Here is a 22,396-nt window from a genome sequence, read left to right as displayed (position 1 = left end):
GCGATTTACAGAACGGTATCTGCACTTATGTCCTCTCATGCGCGTGAGCTGTGGTGAGATGTAATGACAGACATGAGTAGAATTCGCACTTCTCAGTCAAAGATTTTCTCATTTGTTGTATGAGAATGTCTCTTAGAATTGTTCTGACAATCATTACTATAGCAACCAATATAGATAGACGAGATATTGACTACACTGAACAAACGGATTCCATCACTTGTGAAATGACAAAGTGGACTGTCAGTCCCAGATTTCAGATATCAAATCCAAATCAGATTTGTGTGTAGTGTGAATAAAACCATAATGATGCTGCACAATACCGTAATGTATTCCAGATTTAAAATGTCTTTTTTGTTTTCCTGCTGCTCACTTTGCATTTTAGCGTTGCCAAAACCCTTACGTCTTTCAGAAATAATATAGTTAAATCTCTTTAGGGATCCTCAAAGAATTTCGGCTTTTTTGGCTTCTCTGACCAATCTCTCACCACTCATTGTCAATGCGTTTCTAAGGCTTGCCTGATCTACCCTCTCAATCTCTAGAAGTATTCTTCTTTGGAATACCAGCATTGATCTGTATCAACACTATCTCTCAGTGCCTTCAAAGTCGTCTTTAGTGTGTCTTTATATTTCACCTTCCTCATCAAATACCACAAACTAGTGAATGACTCTTATTTTGTATATTTGCTTGTAACTGGAGATGCACCGATACGCGATTATTTAGAGTGGTGTCTGCCGATACCGATTCCAAAGATTAAATTCATATTTCTTTACTTTCTGAATGTTATTAATTTAGAATGACTATTAATATTAAACATCAAACTGGTGATGTTTCTTAACAATTTCTATATAAAGAGCACAAATTCATTGCATTTTCATGTCCTCTTTTAATTGACAGGATATATCGGCCCTGATCATTGGATGTTTTTAAAATATCGGCCGATAGTGTAAAAAAAGTGCTTTTATCGACTAATACTGATTCTTGGCCGATATGTCGGTGCATCTTTAGTTGTAACCATCTTTGATAACTCCAAAAAATATGTTGCTATTGCCAGTCATTTATATTTTGATTGTAAGAAATGATAATGGAGATTATACAGTGACTTTATTTGACACTATTGAGAGTGTGTTTCTTTTTAATTTGCAGATGAAAGAGAAGATGTTCAAAAGAAAACCTTCACGAAATGGATAAACGCACAGTTTGCTAAGGTACTGTGACTCATTTGCTCATTATTTTCATAGTGTGCCGAACTATTGCCTAAAACAAATGCATAAACAAGATAAATATGTTTCTTGTCCAGCCCCGAAGAAAGACATTTTTAGAGAAATCTTGATTGATTTCTGCTAGAAAGCATATTAAACAGTACATGTAAAACCTAAATGCGTTTTTTCCAATCCTCCCACTTCATGGTGGGTGGCTGAGGAGACGCAAGTTACAGACGAGCCTGTTCTCAAGGTTACAAGTTAAGATTCGCACTTGCACACCATCTTGATATCAAGGTTGAAAGTTAAGACCTTCTCGATTAAAATGGATACGTTATGATGTGAATGAAAGTGTGAATGCAGGCTTTTGTTTGGTTTGTTTGACGTTTCGTTTGCCTTTGTACTTCGAAGAACATGTGCGTGTGTTTCAAACAGGCTTTGTGTTCGTTTTCTTTGTTAACATGCTGTAAAATGAAAGCTACAGAGGAAGGAAATCACTTCTTGTCCTTCAAACTGACAGAGAAAGTAGAGCTTGAGAATTACATCAAAGAAATAACAATAGTATGGGCTTATGAAAATATCTTTTCACTTTTATTTATTTAGGGTAACAACCACTTTTTTACACTTTAGACAGACATCATAGACAGTTTAATGTGAGATACTGGTTATTCAGAAGCTTCAGAACCAAACCGAACAACTGTTAATGACATCACTTTCTTCTGGCCAATGGCAGCTCATCTGAGGTGTGGTGCTAAAATTGTGACTTACAAACGAGAAAGCATTCAACTTTTTGTGTATGGAGCTACAAAGCACTGTTTACATGTATCTAACACCAAAAAAGTTTAGGAGTGACTCCTATGTTTTGTACACACAGCATCCCAAAACGTCCAACAATATTTGTCATGTTTGTCCTTCAGGCACGAAGACCCCCCATTGATGACCTCTTCACCGATTTCTGAGACGGCCGACGTCTTCTCGAACTGCTTGAGAGCTTGATTGGCTGCGAACTAGTGGGTCTACCTTTAAATATAAAACATGCGTATTTTGCAACAAGAGCTTAATTGGCCCAGCTGGGCTGTATTCTGAGACGCATTTCATTGTTCTATTTTAATAAAGGGAAAAATAGCGCTTTTAAAGCGCTCCGATAAGGATGAGCGCATTAATGGTCGGGATCATTTGCAATAGACGCTCCCAGTAAAGTTCTGCTATATTCCCCATTTGCAGGTTAAGGAACGTGGCTTCACTCGAGTGCACTCACTCAACAATGTTAACAGGGCCCTGCAGATCCTTCAGAAGAACAATGTGAGTTAATTGGCTCAGCCGGCTGTTTGGATATTCACGGCTTTTGGAATTGTAATGTTTCTGTTGAGCTGTTTTTAATAAATGCGTGACAAAATTACGCTTGAACAAAATATGCAGATTGATAAAACGCTACTTATCCGTTTCACTCGCATCGAAAGTTTTTTATTTGGCAAACGTTGTGAAATATTTAGACAGCTTGAAAATACGTTTGAAGAACAGCACGAAAGCCGAGTGGGACTGCAAAGTATTAACGTGTGGTATCAAATTGAAGCTATCACTTTAAATTTGAAAGGCGAAGTTTGTTGTTTCTGTGGCCAAATTGAATTACCAGAATGACACTCTTTTTCATTTTTCATGTTCCACCACTGTTAATGTACTATACATTTACTGTTTGTATTTTTTGGACAAAATGGCGCAAAGCAACAGGGGAACATTAGCGTTATGATTGGTCAGATCGCCTGTCAATCAAACACCAGACGAGGGTACTAAACTAAACGGTTTATTTAGAGGCAGTCCTGCCCAAAGTTACGCCGTTGGTTGAGTCAGAAGATGAAATATGAAAAACGTATTTTTAAATAAACAAAGTTGGTCTACAAATCGCTTGCTATGAATAGTAAAGTTGACCCTGCACAGGGAAAAATGTTTTAAACACCAAAAAGTTCGTTAAAAATGACCCCACTTGCATATCGCATGATGTTGGTCTTGCAGTAAATAAATTATGACATTATTTTTAAAAAGTGATTGTCTTTAAAACCACGGTTTTACAGCTTTTCATCCAAAAAGTTCTTTTTATTCATATTTAGTTTCACTAACAAAACGGCCCATTACGAAAATATAATCTTGATTTGAACTGACAAAAATATGACATGCCTCACCTTTAAATTGGCTCTTGGCCTTTTATTTGGTCCTATCAAGTACATTGAGTTCTTTTACCGCCCCGTTTTTAGGTTGACCTGGTTAACATTGGGGGAGCTGACATTGTAGATGGCAATCATAAACTGATCCTGGGGCTCATCTGGAGCATCATTCTCCACTGGCAGGTAGGAGAACTCGTACACACCCTGCCTGATGGGCCTACAAGGGCGATACCAGCTGAAGGACTTTTTATTATCTATTTTTGTGGTCTCTCAAAGATACTATATGCCGCGCATTCGGACTGTCATGCGCTTATCTGTAGAGACTCGTTTCATCTGTGTTCGTCATCTGATAAGGTGCCCGAATGTGGTTTATGTTCGGAGCTACTGATGTCATCTTAACATTATGTTGGCTGTGGTGGCAAAGAAATAAAGAAACGTAGGCATGCATGACAGGTTTAGTATTCTGATTCATACCTTCAATAAAGTACTGTGGTGGTACTTTGGTACGGTGGTGTATCTGATGGTTATGCTTTGATCATACATACTATGGCGCTGAATAAATACCATAGGTACCATTATACCATGGTATATACAAGATACTCCAAGAAATTTGAAAGACTATCATGGTATTATGTCTTAACTATGGTTATATTATAGTAAAGTTGTAGTAACCGTGTTTTTTTACGATTACTATTTGCGATGCCATAGTTTTATTACAAATATCATTGTTAAAGTATGGTTACTAGGACCATGGTAAATTTGTGGTTACTTTGTGGTTCCTACTACCATAGTAGGACAATTTATTTTTAAATGTTGAGCACAAAGAAGATACATTTAAAGAATGTAGGAAAGCAAACAGTTCTGGGGCACTTTTGACCATCATTGTAATTTTTCCTTTATGGTAGTCAATGGTGGCCAAGAACTGTTTGGTTACAAGCTTTTTTCCAAATATCTTTCTATGTGTTCATCAGAACAAAGACATTTATACAGATTTAGAACAACTCGAGAGTGAGCTAACGATGACAGAATTTTTATTTTTGGGTGAACCGTGCGATTAAACTCTAGTTACATTAGTAAAACCATGGTATATTTTTATATGAATGACACTGGAGGATTTCCATATTCATATACTGGTACTTAGTACACATGAGAAAATAATATGGTCCATATACAAAAAACACTTTTTGTACTATGACTGTTATGCTTGTTCATATTCTGTTATAAATCGTCTTCATTCGATTAAACTTTTGCCATATCTTAAGTGTCAATTGAATCATCTTTACTGTATTTGTTGCTGTCCTGAGAACATTACCTGCTTTCCCAGCACAGGTTAAAGATGTGATGAAAGATGTCATGGCAGACCTACAGCAGACTAACAGCGAGAAGATTTTGCTAAGCTGGGTCAGGCAGTCCACCAAAAACTACAAGGACATCAATGTGGTCAACTTCTCCACCAGCTGGGCGGACGGTCTCACCTTCAATGCTCTTATCCACAGCCACAGGTTTGTCCGGCTGAAAAAATAGACCAGCATTAATAGTTTGTTGCTAGTCGAGTTTATGCTAGTCGATATTGGTCTGGTCTATCTGGTCGACCAGCATGGCCATGTTCTTCACCAGCAACAAATGCTGGTTGTTTTAACAAAGAAAGCGTGCTGAATAAACCATGTAATGAAACCATTGGGATGTTTAGTTATAACTTGTTTCTCATTGTGCAATTTAAAAATGAAAGTTTTTTTATATTCATAACTTATAAACTGCACGGTTGGAGACAGTTTGGGCCTGAAGCGCTTTCAGAAGCTGATTATAGTTTATTGTTTTTCTCTTTTCCCATAGTTCATTTACTTAATGAACCAGATGTTTCAATCTGCTTTTAGCGATTTCATGCAAGCGCTTGAAATATTAGATAAGACTGTGTTAATTTTTCTTTAACGCTCATGTCACGTGATGGATCTCTTGCTGGCAGGCCCGAACTGTTTAACTGGAGTGTGGTGGAGCAACTGGATAATGCCGTCGAGAAACTGGATCACGCCTTTAAAGTTGCCGAGAAGAGTTTAGGCATTGAACGACTGCTGGACCCTGAGGGTAATGACCTCTTTTCTTGTACTCTTTTATTTAAGCCTTTGATGTCGCTCAGAGTATTACAGACAGAGGGCTTTTTTAGTTGCTAATGACCGGTGGATGTTTCTTTGCTATGTTAATTAAAAGTGAGATCTGTTGAACATGTCAATTGTTTCAGGATAGCAGTGGGAATAAGATGGAGAACAAATGGAGATGTTTGGTTTAGTTTCCCAGATTTATCGAATGAGAAAATGACCCTAGTAATCGCACATATGTCTCCTTTACTTTCAAATGTGATGTTTAGAATGACACAAACTGTGATCAGATTTGCCAACAAACATATCTGAATTTTAATATCAACTCAAAATTTTCTCAACAAATTATACCAAGATATCATGTGAGCTATGCTATCCATATTTATTTTGTTATGCCGTACACCCACTGTATTATATATCAACAAAGCTTGTTTGGAGAAACATCTAATACGAAATAAAGATGCATGAAACATCACCAGGAACCAAATTAAGTCTCTTAAGCTATGAAAGAATCTGAGCAATAAATCTGAGTAATACGTTTTGCCTCTTGGTAATGCCTGTCGCTTGGGCCGTAACTTACAGACAACACCGTAAACTCTGATTTTCTGTTTCTATAGGATGCATAAGTCATTGGTTAAGTCGTAAATGTTCCCTTTTTCCATTGCAGATGTTGCCACAGCTCATCCAGATAAGAAGTCCATCATTATGTACGTCACCTCCCTGTTCCAAGTGCTGCCCCATGGCGTGAGTATGGAGGCCATCCAGGAGGTCGAGACCCTCCCTCGAGCTACAGTAACTAAAGAGGAGCATTTCCTCCTACAAACCCAACAGCGTTACTCTCAGCAGGTCAGTAGCACACACACTTATCTACTGGGGTGTAGTAATCATAATGCGTCGACCCATGATCAGTCACACACATCTAAGGCTAAGACTGCTTCTTTGGTTTCACAAAGGTTTATAGAAAGACCTTTCAAGAATCCAGTTCGCAGACCACAAGCCTGTCAACACACCGACATTTGAATTATGTTGGCTAATATGCGATCTAATTTCATCCCTCCGCATCCAGAGTGCTTATTTTCCTTCTCACTGCCAAATTCAACTCATCTTTCCATCACTCACCTCTCCTCAATATTTCCATCCATCTCTTTGGCTTTTGTTTCGCTTGTTTACATTCGCACTTTTACAGCCCATTCCCTGGAACTCAAACCCATGACTTTGGGATCACAGATGCACTACCAGTTGAGCTAAAAGACATCAATCGTCCTTTCTTTTCTCTCACGCTCTCTTTAAGATCACAGTCAGCATGGCACAGAGCCGCGTTCGAAGCCCTTCTCCCTCCAACAAACCTCGATACAAAAGCTATGCCTTCACTCAAGCTGCATACGTCAAGACCCCTGAACAGCAGAGGAAGTTCTTGACCACTCAGGTCAGTTGTCTGCTGTTTTTTCAGTTTTCCTACTTAATATTTATAATGTATTTTCTTCTTTTCTAATTTAATTATTGTAATTGGTGGCTAAGAACAAGTTGCAAATTGTGTTTTTTTGTCAAAGACTTCATTCACATTAGCTTCAGAACGATGAAACCATTTTTTGCGTTTGGATCCGTAGATGCTGTACTCTTTCAGAAGATGCATTACACTGCCCTCTATTTTTTGAACAGTTAAAACATGGAAGTTGTGTGTTCGTAAATTACAAAACATATTTTGTGTCAATGGAGCCCAGTGTTATTTGGTTAGGAACATTCTTCAAAATATCTTCTTTGTGTTCTGCAAAAGTCATACAGGTTTTTAATGACACAGGGGTCAGTAAATATATATTTTTTCATTTTTCACTGAACTATCCCTTTAAGATAACAGATTTATGAAATTTGCCTGGTGGACTATAAAAATGGCTAATAAACCTTGTGCTGAGCAATCCAGTTCTTACCACCATGAGGCCCCTAACAATCTTCACGTCCAATCTGAAACCACCCTGATGTTATCTGTTCGCCAGCATGTTTCACTCGACCATATTCAGGGGCAGAGGGTATTTCCCGAAGCAGGAAAAGATCATTAGAAGTCCAACTTTAAAAGATCAGCCAGTTTTTGAGGATTAAAGTACCCTGGGTACGCTAGAGGTTTTAACAACAAGCTTGTTTCTATACCCATGATTTTGCAGGCAAAAAACTCTTTCAGAAAAAGGCAAAAAAACCTCTTGATGTTATTATTATTTGAAAATCCATACCATCATCTAACCCATTTGTCTCCCTTCTGTCCGCTCACAGTCTCCAGACAAGCTCGATGAACTGCGACCATCCCCGAGTCCCCTGCCGCAGGGATTAAATGAACTGGAAAGCTACCAGAGCGCCCTGGAAGAGGTGTTGACCTGGCTGCTCTCTGCTGAGGAAGGCTTGCAAGCGCAGCCGCCCATCTCTTATTTTGTGGAAGAAGTCAAAGAGCAGTTTCACACCCATGAGGTAAATCACCCGCTGGCCTTTAAAAGCTTGTAGGATAGAACTAGGTGAGATAAGACGCGCCGGTCATACTGTTGGCCACAGGTGACAAAGCTCTGGATGTTGTGGAGTGATGTGACTGAGAAACGTGTTAGTGTCTTTCAAGAGACCTGGGCCTTATAATTCTAAAATGTGAAGTGTACTTCATTTTTTTATTATAAGCATTATTACAGGCACTCTACACTTCTAAAGTATAGACCACTTTGGAAGGCGTAAACAACGTTGGTCCAGAAGAACTTCCTGTTTCAGTTTTTTAACACTGCACAAATGTTTGAACAGAATACAACCAACAGAACATTATAAATGAATCAAAATGTTAATTGAATATCTTTAAGATCCGACGCGACACGGCGAAAGACAATAGAATGCATTAGAACCCATTATAATTTAACATTTTGTCCACACTGAATGCGGTGCAATGCAACCATAGACTGTATAAAACATAGACGTAGTAGTGTCCGTGACGTAACCCTTAGGTTTCTGAGGAGCTGTTTTGAAGCCTAAAGTGGGCGGAGCCCACCGTCGCCATCTTAGCAGGGCGTCACTTACGGATAATCGTAAATGGGCAAAGAGGCGGGATGTGGTTGGAACTGAGGTGCCTGGTCACTCAAGTGGCCACACACTTAATTTTGCAGAATTTTAAGGCTTAATATAAGTTAAACTGATGAGTTACAAAAAAAATCACCCGGATACATTTTGTATCCGGAAGGATACATTTTGCTATATACACCAAAATACTTTTTTTTTCTGCTGTAAAGTTTCCCATTTTAACATGGTGCTCAATAAGATTCTGCTCTCTTTTGGAGCCAGTCTCTAGTGGCCAGTCGATGAATTGCAGTTTAAGTCACTTCCGTGTTGGTTTCAGGAGAGGGAGATCATAAGGTTGCACAAGCTGTTCATTACGTTGCGTCGAGTCTCGTCGGTCGCGTCCGGTGTAGACACGGTGTAAACGTTTAAACATTTTTTTTCTTAAATACTGTATTTGCATATATGTGTATATAAATACAAAATTACTATGCACAGTACACAGACATATATTATGTAAACACAAACTTTTATTCTGGATGTGATTAATCGTTTGACAACCCTAGATTTAATTATGTATGAACTAAAAAAAACTGAAACCGGAAGTGCTTCTGCACCAGTGTTTAGATCTGGCGAAGTGGTCTATAGAGAGCCTCTGGAGGAGAGGAGTGTGAGGCGGGGATGTGATGACACAGAGAATGCCATTAAAGCTGACTGTATTTGTTGCGATTTCGCGAGGTTAAGCCGACACGTGGCAGCTCAAGAATCCTACATAAGCTCAGGGTCTTATAACACAACCTTGGCCAATAGTTGAAGGGCATGCAGAGAAATATGGAGTCTGGAATGTCCTTTTATGACACTGGTTGATTAAAAATATGTGCCTAAAGATAAGTCTAACAATTAATCAAATATTACAATACCAATTAAACATTCATTTCATGTAAATTAACAACAATTGTTTTATTCATAGCATACTACAATCTCTATATAGACAGTCTGAAGTTTCCCACCTGTGTGAGATGTATAGGAAAGGCTTTAAATTTGGACATGTGATTAATATCTTCTGACAAACTTTGAACCCAGCGGGTGAAGGATACCGGCGGAAATTGTTTAAGACTAAGATGTATTATCTTCGAGGAGATGTGGGCTTTCATTATTAACTGGGATCTGCATACGACGTGTTTACTCTCTCTATATAATCTGATTTTTTTACGCGGCGATGAGATTTCTGCTGTCATGAGTTGACAGATGGTAATTATGAGAGTTTAGTCTCAGTTTCATATTTCAACATATTTTGGAACTTTTGGTCTGGGAGTCAAAGGATCAAACTATCTCGTATTTTTCGCGTGGGTGTGAATTGAAGAGTTATCTGGGGATGGCAAAGGACAAAGAGAATGAACCAGAAAACACAAGTTTACAACATTATAAAAGATGGCACAAACATATTTTCTAAGATCTGTTGGAAAAGCTTAAAAGAAATTGAGAAGTAGCATGGTACTGCGTTATTAGTTTTTAATGCATGAAGTGTTGTATTTGCGTAGGTTTATTGCTTTGAGCACATTTCTATCTGTTTCTAGTTAGGTGCTGTAAGCAATTTTTTTTAACTTATTTAATTGGTTTTGGAATAGCACTCACAAAACGCCCTTACTTGACATGTTTCATTGTAATGTAGGCGTCTATATCCGCCCTAGGCTTTGTAAATACTTAACTTAAATAAAGAAATAAAAAATGGAATTGGTCCACACGGTTATAGAAAACAATTATAGGAAACTCAAGTCAGAAAAATAGCCAATAGCAATGTCAGAAATACACTTCGATATGTCCGCCCCAATTTGTCAACTTTCAACTGCTTTCATCAAAACTTTAGCATTAGTGTGCCAATGCTTGTGTCCAATCACAATTATTTAAGTTTGCAGTTCATGCTTACCACCCCACTGTAGTTTTCTGATTTTGTGTGAATGTGTTTTGTGTCCAGGGTTACATGGTGGAGTTAACATCTCATCAGAGCAGTGTGGGCCGGGTTCTGAAAGCGGGAAGTGTACTGTTGTCTGGAGGTCAGCTGACCAATGATGAAGAGAGGGAGGTGCGGGAACAGATGAATCTGCTCAACTCTCGCTGGGAACATTTGCGTGTGGCCAGTATGGAACGACAAAGCAGGTGCTGTAACATATTCCCAATCTATTTTTTTATATTGTGTGGTTTGATGTACTAATATTTCTTGGGATTTGCAGACTTCATAAAGTTTTGATGGACCTGCAGCACGAACAGCTAAAGCAGCTCTCTGATTGGCTGGACACGACTGAAGCTCGGATCAAAAGGATGGCCGCACAGCCTCTGGGCCCCGAACTTGATGATATTAAACGTCAAGTTGAAGAGCAAAAAGTATGTGCTTTTATTGCTATTTTTTTGCTAATTGATTTCCAAGTCGACAGTTGGATTTGTGGTACTAAACACCCTCTGTCCCTTTAGCTCATGCAGGAAAATCTGGAGCTGGAACAGGTTCGAGTGAATTCTCTCACTCATATGGTTGTAGTTGTAGATGAGAACACTGGCGACAGCGCCACAGCAGCCTTGGAGGAAAAACTGCAGGTAAATATTGTCATTTAAACGCATAACCTGATTTCCGCAAGTAAGAATAGATCAATACCTCATAATCCTTAAAGTTTACTTTATGCCTTACCATAACCTTCGCCCAAACCGTCATAAACCCAACCCTAAAATCGGTTGATAGAAGTGTGGTTCAAATGCCAACCGCATCAAAGGTACAAAGTAAGTAAATGAAGTATTTCTTAAAATGTTTAATAACTTTCTTATAATTAATATTTTCTTTAATGGAACTGTGAGGTGGAACATTATTGAATACGAATATGCAACTGATAATGTCAAGCTCCAAATATGCACCATAAAAGTAGACTTTACATCTAGTAACCAACCGTGAAGCGGCAAGTTAAAATGTGCAAATGACATTTGAGAGCGGTGAATGGTTTTCAAGGTTTCATTTTATAGTTGATTTCTGAGCTCTACAGCACTTTTTATTGGTGCTCTCACACTGGTTTGAAATGAAATGAGGGTAAGAAAGTGATTGCAGAATTTGCATTTTTGACCGAGCTGTCTCTTTAATTTGTATCCAACGGGCGACAAATGCCAAATAATCACAAATTACTTTGCAAAGTGACTACTTTTGTTACTTTTATATTCTGTTGACTCCCCTGACACCCCTATGTTTAATCAGAATCTAGGAGAACGATGGGCGGCCATCTGTAAATGGACGGAAGACCGTTGGCTCCTTCTACAGAAGATCCTGCTGAGCTGGCAGCATTTCTCAGAGGAACAGGTGACACGTCTTACCCACCACATAACACCGTGCCAACAAAACAAAGAGAAATAATGGCCAGGTTTTTATCACTGACCAAATTTCCAAAAGAGCCTCCATGGAGCCTTTTAAGAAAGCTTTTACGACACATTTACCAACACTGACAATGCTCTTTGAATTCTGCTTGTTAATCGAGTCTAATGAGAGGATGTCTGGGGAAACATAAAGGTTTTGAAGACCTCTTTTCTCAAGAGCGCAAGATAACATCGCCAGTGCTTACCGGAAACAAGAAAGGCACCGGTGCAGAACACCATCTCACCATCTCCCTTTAATCCCCTGTGCTTGTTTCATAGTTGCTGTTTGATTCTTGGCTGACTCAGAAGGAAGAATTAGTTCAATCCGTCCAACGCAGCGGCACAAATGACCCGAATGAAGTGGCCGCCAATCTCAGGAAACTCGCTGTAAGTGGCCACATGCAGACAAGCAGCACAGACTCATCCAATCTCATTTAAAATCAACATGGGAATGCAAAATGACTTTTTATTCGATACCGGTCTTATTGTGTAGACTGTGAAAAAAGGACATTAGGAAAAAATGCAGATTTTTTCATATTAATATAATACATTGTGCGTTTTTTTACATTGTGTACATTGTGTCTATTCTTTGCACATTATTATCAAGCAAATAATGTTCAAAAGTCAAACAAAATATATTTCTGCTTGTAAAAACGTGCTACTGTTTTGCTGATTTCACGTAGGTCCAAGGTTATTATAGTATACTAAAATTATTAAAACTTTTCTGTTTATTGAAATCAAATCAAATATTGGCCTAAATATTATTTAAAAACTTGAAATTAGAAATGTTGCATCAGGAATAAAGTGAAATAAGTTTAAGTTTAAGTTGAGACACTAAAATAAAATCATACCATATAGCAATATGTAAAATGAACAAATAAATAATAAAATGACCAAAAGCACATAACACAATTGCTAAAAAATGAACTAAAATGAACAGAAAATATAAAGTTAAAAAATAAAAGCAAATTCAAAATATTAATAATATTGAAAACTAAAATTGAATAACTCTGCAACCCATCAGTTCCTTTTAACCTATTTTCATAATAAGCAAGCCCCAGAACCTAAATTCTTCAAAATATTTCATTTTGTGTTCTAAAGAACAAAGAAAATAGAATACACAGTATAATATAATTGTTTCTACTATGGCAGTCAATGATGTCCAAATCCCAATATTAGTTGCTACATTCTACCAAATATCTGTCTTTGTGTTTAACAGAACAAAGAAATTTACACAGATTTTGAACAACTTGAGGTTGAGTAATTCATGACAGAATTTTCATTGTTGGGTGCACTAGATAGTGACTAGTTAGTGGAAAAACTCAGTAGATTCTTGATAAGTAGTAGGTCTATGGATTTAAAATAATATTTTTTTTATTTACAGTTAACTTCATTACGTTGTAAAGACCCAAACTAAAGAATATGATCTAATGAAGATTTGCGTCCCTCAGATTTTAAAGGCAGACCTGGAGTTAAAGAGACAGACCATGGACAAGCTTTGCTCCCTCGTTCAAGATCTACTCACCAATATTAAAAGCAAAGAAGCAGCTGGGAAACTTGAGGCGAAGCTTGAAAGGTTCGCCCAGCGCTGGGACAAATTGGTGCAGTCACTTCAGCTCACCAGCACCAAGGTGGTTATGCAAATGCAGTTCTATTTACTATGTGTCATGTATTCTGCAACAGTGTTCCATCTGTTTCACTTTATATTTAAATGGCTTCCTGCATGACTCTCTCATCACACGGCATAAATATATCGCTCACTCTGTCTAACTTCCCGTTTCTGAGAAGAATCAGATTTATGTGCACTCAGACATGCCCGTCTCCCAACTTTCCTCTCTTTTAGTTTTCAACCATTGTCACTACATCCCAGTCAGAGCTCACACAGACAACCATGGCAACTGTCACCAAGGTGACCACGAACCAGAAAAAGATGGTGAAGCATACTAAAGAGGGTCTGTCTACTCCCCCTCCGCAGAAGAAGCGACAGATTGTTGTGGATTCAGAGCTGCGGAAAAGGTGAGCTAATGCTCCTCTGCGTCCTGGGTCGCGAAATGTTGAATTTGAGAAATGCTGCAATGGAGTCAGTGGTTTATCCATTTGCCGCAATAGAAATAGAAGACTTTGTTATGTTTGAATCATTTTATAGCATCGTTTTAACTTATGGTAAAATATTAGAGCAAATCTCTGACTCGCAACATTAAACTTTGCCACTGTTTGAGCTACACACACACACACACACGCACACACACACACACACACACACACACACACACACACACACACACACACACACACACACAAATTCTGAGACATTACTTTTCTAACTTATCAGACTTGTGGTTTTTCCCTGATGGTCAGAAAATGTCCTAAAAAAATCCCAATAACTTGCAACGGAGCAAAATATCACAGAGATGGAACACCATAGCAACGCCCTGGCGATCACTCAGAACATCCTAGCAGCTGCATAGGAACCCTTGTTTTTTTAATAGTGAAAGTGAAGTTTTTTGCATTACCATAGTTTCACTACAAATATCACGTTTAAACTATGATTACTATAATATACTATAATTTTCATTAAAGAATGTCCGGAAAACCACATTTTAGCATCGTGGCAGCAAGCATCACTAACAATTTTGTTTCAGAAAAGGTTGTTTAATGATGTTATTTTTAAGGGAATGGAACTGTGCTTCAGAATTCGTGAATTATTTAGAGAAACACACCCTGGAGCGCTTTGACAAAAACTTGATAATTGTTATCTGCGTACCAACAGTATTCAAACGACTAATAATCAAACAACAAAGTATTTGATGTTTTTTTCACAACTTTCTCTTCAGGTTTGATGTGGACTTCACTGAAATTCACAGTTTTATGACTCGTTCAGAGGCCGTTCTACAAAATCCAGAGTTCTCAATCTCTCGTAAGGAGGGCAGCGTGGCCGATCTCTATGAGAAAGTACTGGTAGGGCTACATTACTTTTTTCTGTAGAGATTCACCTCTTTTATGCAAGAAATAGATGTTTGCAGAAGTACTATATGCTGTTTGTATGCTTAAAAATAAGAAATGAAATTAATGTGTGTCGTCATTTTTAAACTTGAGAGTGTAACACCATTACTTTAGTAAATATCTTGAATTTGTAAAGAAAAATAAATAAGGAGTTATTAAACATAAATAAATAAACAAATGGCACAGCATCACAGAAAATGTACGTCGTTATAAAAATTCATTGTATTCTGATAAAAATGCGATATACTGTAGCATCATTGACAACCCACTTGATTTGGTATTTGGTATACAATGCAGTGAAAATACAAAACAAAAACAAGACAAAAATGCAAACATTTGCAATGTAGAGATTTTTTATCACAAGTTTTATTTGATCACAAATACAGGTATATCTAAATTTCCAAAGCATTTATTAAAACATGTCAAATTAGTCCTTTAAATGTGTTGAACTTGTATTAACTGTATGATTCACTCATTCATCTTTGAGGCCATCGACAGGGAAAAACCGGAAAAGTTCAGGAAGTTGCAGGAAGCCACGCGTTCAGCTCAGGCTCTGGTGGATCAGCTCACCAGCGGTAAACGCAACTTCTGAGATTATTTGCATATGAACTTTTATTGCGCCTCACATGTCCTGTAAAAATGTTCTAGTTCTTGTTTGTTGTACAAGAAGTAGTCATTTGCATTTTGGTTGTAATAAAAGTAATCAAACTTGCATAATATAAGATTTATTAATAATAAATGCTGATGTACACATCTATGGGACATTTCCCAGCTATTTTGAAAGTCTAAAGCGTTTGGCAGCTTAATAGCTTCGGCAAATGCTCTTGCAATATGCATGAGGCTCATTTGTCCTAATGGATCTTTCTCCAAAGATGGCCAGAACTCCGAAGACATCCAGCAAGCGGCCGAGCAGCTACGCGCGCGGTGGGTCGATTTCTGCGCTCTCCTGGCTGAGAGGCTGGCGTGGTTGGCCTTCCAGACCAAAGTCCTGGCTTTCTACAATCTTTTCCAGCAACTGGAACAGGCCGTGGCCACCGCCGAGAACTGGCTGAAGGTGCAGTCGCCGCCCGCGTCCGAGCCGGAGCCGCTGAGGATCCAGCTCGACCGATGCAGGGTAACAGTCGATGTCTGTCCTTGTGCGTGGGGTCCCGTTCGTCCTCAGATCTGTCTTATGTGTGTCTGTTCTGTGTCCATATGCAGGGCAAAGTCTGTCTTTTCCTGTGTGTGTTCAGGTAATGCCCGTCACCATCTGCATGTGCTAATCTGATCTCAGTCGGGGACAGCTGGGGCAGTTGTAACACTCTTTGGTGTTGCTCATTTCTTTAGAAAGTTTTGCAATTGATTGAAGCTTTTATCCAAATCGACAACACGTGACCGTCTGTTTCGAGTGATTAGATCTGTGGCCCGCTCTTTTCCTATCCGCCAGAGGTCCAGTCTGTTCATAAAATCAGAAGAAAGATCCCAATGTTAGAAACAAGTGGCAGACGTTTATTTTAAATACGTTTTGGGGGGATTTTAGACTTTTTAAAACCATTTTTGTGTGTATTGTTTAATCTGTCAAAATATAATGTAGGCTTTGCTTTGTTAAGGGATGGGACTTTTAATCCGCAAGGAGTCTCGGGGGCACTTTTTCTCGTTTTACACAGTGAAGGGGGTATTTCTTAAAGGAGCAGCAACAGCAAAAGACCGTTTAATTGTGGAAGTGATTTATTACTGTGTTTGCTGTAGAGTACGTAAATGTCCTCTCTTATGATTGGTTTACCTGATTTGCATATGAAATAAATAACAACAACCAGCCTCATCTCAGGAATTCCTGATTATTTTACAAGGTGGCTAATTTGTATCAAGTCATACAATGTGAATAGTACAAAATTACAATTATTTCAAAAAAGCAACATTCAAGCCACTGGTGAGAAAGCAGATACGAATGACATTGTATGAATTCATACGACTAAGCCATCTCATAATAAATATAGTTACGAATTGCTGAGAGATTGTGTTGCAACAATGTATAGACCACTTTGCAAGATGTAAACATTGGTCCAGAACTTTCCGGTTTAGTTTTTATTCTTTTTTAATCTTACATATTGTCGTCGATGTCCTTCCAAAACCTCATATCTCCCTATTTTGTGATATCAGTTTTTTTTTAGTCACCCTTTATGTTTGTCTCTGGGTTTTACCAAAATGTAACCATTAAAAAGTATTAAAAAGTATTGCAAATTTTTTTAAATGATTAAATACTGTGTTTTTTTCCATTTCCTGAAAAACTATGAAAAATAAAAGGTTACGGATGGACATTGACGATATGTAATACAATCTTAAAGATATCTGTTTAAAGGGATAGTTTACCCAAAATGAAAATTCAGTCATCGTTTACTCAAACAGATCTCATCCCCCATTGATTCCCATAGTATTTATTTTCCCTACAATGGCAGAAAATGGGAAATGAGATCTGTTTGGTTCCAAATATCTTCCTTTGTGTTCAGCAGAACAATTTATTACAGGTTTGGTGAGTAAATGATGACAGAATTTTCATTTTTGGGTGAACTATCCCTTTAACATTTTGATTTGGTTATGAATGTTCTGTTGGTTGTATTTTTTCCAAATGTTTGTGTTAGACAAAACTAAAACAGGATACTCATCTAGACCAGTGTTGGACCAGCTTTGTTTACTGTACGTCTTCTGAAATGGTCTATACGTTTTGGTTGTGTGTTTGTTGTTGTCCAATATGGTTGTCAACGTCCCAGCCGCTTTGACAAGCCTGTGGTACATTCAAACTTTGTAATTTCAAAAGATCAACAAAAATTGATTTTCGATGACCATTTTAAAGGTGATTCTGACTGCTCTTTCGGTATAATGACAGTAATTATACAGGAAGACGTGATTGAGAAAGCTGTGGACTGTGTTCAGTAGGGTAGAAGTGGACTGTTTAATACAATATAACAGGCCAACGACAAGCTGTATGATAAAACGGTTCAAACATCAAAGCTCAGCTGGTTTAAAGTCTGTGTCTCTCTTTGTTCATTTATTTCCAACTCTCTTATCCACAAATATCTGTTCCTGACAGCTTTCTATATGAATGTCTTTCTCATTTCGATCTCTTCATCAGATATTGTGTGTTTCAGTAGAGATATGCTTCTCTAAAGCCCTTGAGTTTTTGTGATGTAATGGTTTTATGAGATTTAACCTGTTTTGTATCACTTACTATGCCTTGGGTTTTCGTGTACAGATTAGTAATATTAAAAAATGAACTCATTTGATCATTCTCTGAGATCGCTGTGCAAAGCATATAAAAACGTGAAGCATGATTTGGCACAGTGATATGGAAATTAAAAAAACTATAAAATGACTTGTCATTTTATGGCGACGCAATATTTTCAACTTATGTTCATTTGGAGGCTTTTCTCAGCAGATATTGATTGAAATTACATTGTTTAATTTATTTTTAAATTTAAAAAAATGTATGCGGTATGTATAGAAAATTTACACTTTTAAATAATTTGAATAAAAATAAATAAATAAAATGTTACTAATATTTGTTTACACGGTTTCAGCAGCAACAACATAAACAAATGTTATGTGGCACAAAATTAACTTTCGATATTGACCTCCACAAAGAATCAATAACTGTTGAGTAGTTTTGATTTAAATACAATTACTATACAATAAATTATTCATATAAATTAATATGAATTAAAGAATTAAATAAATTGCTATATTATAACCAAACACAGACCAGAAGCTAACTTCGGGTCAGGCGTGTGTGTCCGATGAAACCGTCAACAAAAACAATTTTTTCATAATTTGTTTAATATTAAGTAATGGGTAATATTATGCTGAAATACTCAGAAAAAATAAAAAATGCGATTCTCACATGGATAACAGCAATAATGTTGCTAAATTTAAGAAGTTGCCATTTTTATTGGAAGAAAAGTTATCTTATTGATAATTGGAGTATACTGTATATTCAAAATAGTGTATTTCCATTTCAGTTGAGAACTGAAGATCCAAGAGTTAAAGCTAAAGATAATATTTTCTGACATTTATATACTATTTGTTAATTCTGTAAAGGCGTTTTAGGTGGTGCTGGGGGGGCAGACAAGTATTCCTGTACCAGCGTTTGTATCATCTCATCTTGAAATGTTACAGGAGATATTCTTTGTGTCTGTCACAGGACGAGATAGCTCGACTGTCTGCTCTTCAACCACAAGTGGAGAAGCTTCACGAGCAACTTCAAGACCTGAGACAGAAAGAGGAGACGCCGGTCCTCTTTGATGCGGACATCTCCGCCTTCCAAGAGCACTACCATCAAGTCCTCGAGGACCTGAGGGCCCGGGAAAGACAGCTCGTTCTGGGTGAGCGAGGGGCGAGGTCGTTTTTGGGGCGAGGTTGTGGGAGTTTAAAAGTGGACCACTTACACACTATACAGCGGCAGCACTGTTTGAACGCGGGATGCGCTTGTAGATGCGTTGTGGTCTGGTGTGATCCTGTCGGATGCTGAGCTTGCAGCATTTTCATAAATTTTTCAAATCAACGAGCTTCGCTTTCCTATTATGCTGCACGAACGTTTGAAATTTTCATGGGCTTGTTCTCATTTCTGCCTGAGAGGTAAATGGCGTCTGGTGAGTTTCTATACTGAAGAAATAGTGTGTGTGTGTGTTTGAATATGTATAGATGCCACCGTCACAGGTGTTTTCCACTGCGTGTTCATTCTGTATACTGTTGTTTCTCTCTTCTCTCCTCACTTGTATTAGTTCAATCCAGTCTTCCACCTGCACGTTATAAAGACGTGATGGCAGCTCTGTTGGCCTGGCTGCAGCATTGTGAGAATAAACTAGCCATCCCCTCCACCGCAGTGACCGAGTACCCAGTCATGGAGCAGAGGCTTAAAGACATCAAGGTTTGTTTATTTGTTTATGTATTTGTGTATTTTGATTGCTGTGGCTGACTAAAAGAATTTCCTTTAGCGATCATTTAGATGAAAAATGAAGGTGCGTGTGCCACCGCATTGCAAAATGTACACATACACTGCCTGTTAAAAGTTTGGGGTAACTCGACTGAAATGTCTCTCGTGGTTTTAAAATATTTAAAAACCTAATATCTTTAACTGCAAAAGTAAATAAAAAAGTTTTTGAAATGCATGACTTGAATAATGCATGAACAACGAAGAAAAAGCTGTCAAAAAGAGTCCAGAATCTACACCTCATAAACCTCATAAAAAGTAAGTGACCCAGTGCTCTACGTAAGGTGTTTTAAAGGATGTGCCTAAATCACATTTACTGGTTAGTAATCCTTAAAACCAAGTTATATTTTCATATTAAGTAACATGTTATTTTTTAAAAATAAACTGTCGTTGTCAGTGCTAATCAATATTACTCCATTAAAACCTGTTTTATGACTTAATATTCTGTAGGCGATTCAAGCAGCACAGAAGGAGCATCAGAGTGAAGTGGATGATCTCAATAAGATGGCCGAGCAGGTGTTCCAGAAAGCACCACCTGAGATCTGTCAGAAGTACCGGACCGAGCTGGACAACGTGATGGTGCGCTGGAGACGCGTGTCTGAGCAGCTGGAGGAGAACATACAGAAGCTGCAGGATCACATGAGCAAATTACAGCAGTTCCAGGCACGTGCTGAAACAATATGATGAGTATACCTGTAACAGACACTGAATGCTTTCCGAGAGAGAAAATGGCTGTATCAAAGCCTAGTGACCTTTCGGGTTTTTAGACACAGCCATTCCTACTCTTAATCATTTACTCACCCTCATGTCATTCCAAACCTGTATAAACACACAAAAAAGATATTTTTAAGAACGTTGATAATGACAAACAAAGGCACGCACATCAGTTCAAAGTGGGTGTTTAACCAAAAAATCAGAGCAGAAAAAATATACATAAAGTTGCACGCCAAAGCTCCAAAAATATGAAAAATTCAGTAATGGACTCGTAAAGAAATGTTTTGTTTTAGGGTGAATTATTTTGTTGGGTCAGCTTTGTCCCACATATTTCTTACAAAATCTTTTCGATAGAATAAAAAAGTGAAATGAATGATCATACACCTTAAGTAATTGGGTTTAGGAAGAATTTGAAGTTTAAGTTCATATTAAAATTGAATGCATTTTGGTGGTATGACAAAATGAGCACAGTTGGCACAGTTGTTGGCAAGAATAAAATGTTTGTATAATTTGTCATTTTGCCTTGTTTTCATTTACACATTTTTTTAATTGGCACAAGAAAGTAATTTAGTAAAATTGCTTTATGAAACATAATTTAATATATATTCCCTAAAGTCTATGTATACCGTATAATGTAACTGTGCATGTAAAGTCTTTTAAAACCATATAGCTATGTTTACTGGAATACAAGACCAACATATTACTCAAGAAATCCAAATTTTACTGGTGTATGGAGTAGATGTGTTTAACCTCCTAAGGTCTATTTTTTAGCTGGAAAATCTGATAAGCCAGCGGCGACAACTCAAGCAAAAGCTTTCATATTTGTCTCCATTTTGTCTGAAACAATTGGGATACTTACAAGATCTTCTTTGTGATTTTTCTTTCCTATGTGTTATTTTTTACTTCCAAAAATCATATTTTAAAGAAGTTTATTTCTAACTGTAGAACGATACCAAGACTCTGCAGAAATGGATGGCAGAGGTTGATGTTTTCCTGAATGAGGAATGGCCGGCTCTTGGAGACGCGGAGGCTTTGGAGAAGCAGTTGGAACAGTGCACGGTGAGGACAGTCTTTATTTATTTAGCAATAAAACTAAAACTTTATACTCCCAAACTTGGAACTGCTGATGCCATAGTGATCCAGAGCAAGATGTGCTAAAAAACACAACAGTGTTCCAAAAACTCGCCACTGTGTTTCATGGCCCAAAAATTTAAATTCAGCAGACGGAGTTTTATATTCAGAGTCAAAGCGTTGTCTAAATTAAAGCATCGGCCTGAAAAAGAAAACCGCTTCTCATTTAGATGAAATCTGAAGGACTGTGTTGTTGGGAGATCTTCTAATATAGCCGCAGCCGAATGAATAAGCCATAAATCCACAGGGACCTGACTCAGTACAGTCTCGCCTTCACTTTTCACAAAACCTTTGGATGTGATTTTCCACATTTCCAGTCTTTAAAACGTTTTTACACAGCAACTGAACGTGAAATGACAGTGACAATGTGATTTTGACATTTTTTGTACCCCACGGCGAGTTAGCCGTGATGTGGCAATAGCTACAGAAATAGATTTGGGTCAGTGCATTGGCGTGACCTGGTTTCCAGAATGACCAGGACCTTCTTATTTCAAACAACCTTGTTTGATTTGTCAGGCTCTGGTGAATGACATCCAAACCGTCCAACCGAGTCTGAACGGCATCAACGAGGTCGGAATGGCTTTGAAGAGGGAGGCAGAACCTCCGTTTGCCATCAAAATACAGAAGATGCTGGATGAGCTCAACGCTCAGTGGGAACTCATTTGCAAACAGGTAATTAACGTGCCGCCCGGGCTTGCAGCGCATTAGTCTCATTCATTATCAAGTGAGGTA

At 37.9% G+C, this 22,396-nt stretch overlaps 1 protein-coding gene across 3 annotated transcripts in view; it reads left to right on the top strand.

Moving 5' to 3' along the window:
• dmd (dystrophin) overlaps nucleotides 1–22,396 on the top strand; it is a 92,760-nt gene that overhangs the window by 8,975 nt on the left and 61,389 nt on the right. For all 3 annotated transcript variants that reach the window (XM_057331065.1, XM_057331063.1, XM_057331064.1), the window contains exons 2-25: nucleotides 1,144–1,205; nucleotides 2,117–2,209; nucleotides 2,424–2,501; nucleotides 3,449–3,541; nucleotides 4,688–4,860; nucleotides 5,322–5,440; nucleotides 6,119–6,297; nucleotides 6,743–6,877; nucleotides 7,714–7,905; nucleotides 10,442–10,623; nucleotides 10,698–10,848; nucleotides 10,936–11,055; nucleotides 11,699–11,800; nucleotides 12,133–12,240; nucleotides 13,305–13,484; nucleotides 13,697–13,869; nucleotides 14,688–14,811; nucleotides 15,344–15,431; nucleotides 15,729–15,970; nucleotides 19,031–19,211; nucleotides 19,611–19,756; nucleotides 20,270–20,482; nucleotides 21,479–21,592; nucleotides 22,181–22,336. In XM_057331065.1, coding sequence (XP_057187048.1) covers nucleotides 4,700–4,860; nucleotides 5,322–5,440; nucleotides 6,119–6,297; nucleotides 6,743–6,877; nucleotides 7,714–7,905; nucleotides 10,442–10,623; nucleotides 10,698–10,848; nucleotides 10,936–11,055; nucleotides 11,699–11,800; nucleotides 12,133–12,240; nucleotides 13,305–13,484; nucleotides 13,697–13,869; nucleotides 14,688–14,811; nucleotides 15,344–15,431; nucleotides 15,729–15,970; nucleotides 19,031–19,211; nucleotides 19,611–19,756; nucleotides 20,270–20,482; nucleotides 21,479–21,592; nucleotides 22,181–22,336 — 3,066 coding nt within the window. In that variant the 5' untranslated portion in view covers nucleotides 1,144–1,205; nucleotides 2,117–2,209; nucleotides 2,424–2,501; nucleotides 3,449–3,541; nucleotides 4,688–4,699. The remainder of the gene's footprint in view (nucleotides 1–1,143; nucleotides 1,206–2,116; nucleotides 2,210–2,423; nucleotides 2,502–3,448; nucleotides 3,542–4,687; nucleotides 4,861–5,321; nucleotides 5,441–6,118; nucleotides 6,298–6,742; nucleotides 6,878–7,713; nucleotides 7,906–10,441; nucleotides 10,624–10,697; nucleotides 10,849–10,935; nucleotides 11,056–11,698; nucleotides 11,801–12,132; nucleotides 12,241–13,304; nucleotides 13,485–13,696; nucleotides 13,870–14,687; nucleotides 14,812–15,343; nucleotides 15,432–15,728; nucleotides 15,971–19,030; nucleotides 19,212–19,610; nucleotides 19,757–20,269; nucleotides 20,483–21,478; nucleotides 21,593–22,180; nucleotides 22,337–22,396) is intronic.

This window comes from Triplophysa rosa, linkage group LG4 (assembly GCF_024868665.1).
Source record: "Triplophysa rosa linkage group LG4, Trosa_1v2, whole genome shotgun sequence".
NCBI classification, from domain to species: domain Eukaryota; kingdom Metazoa; phylum Chordata; class Actinopteri; order Cypriniformes; family Nemacheilidae; genus Triplophysa; species Triplophysa rosa.
Note: the sequence above shows the minus strand (reverse complement) of the source record. Positions and strands in the feature narration are given on the sequence as shown.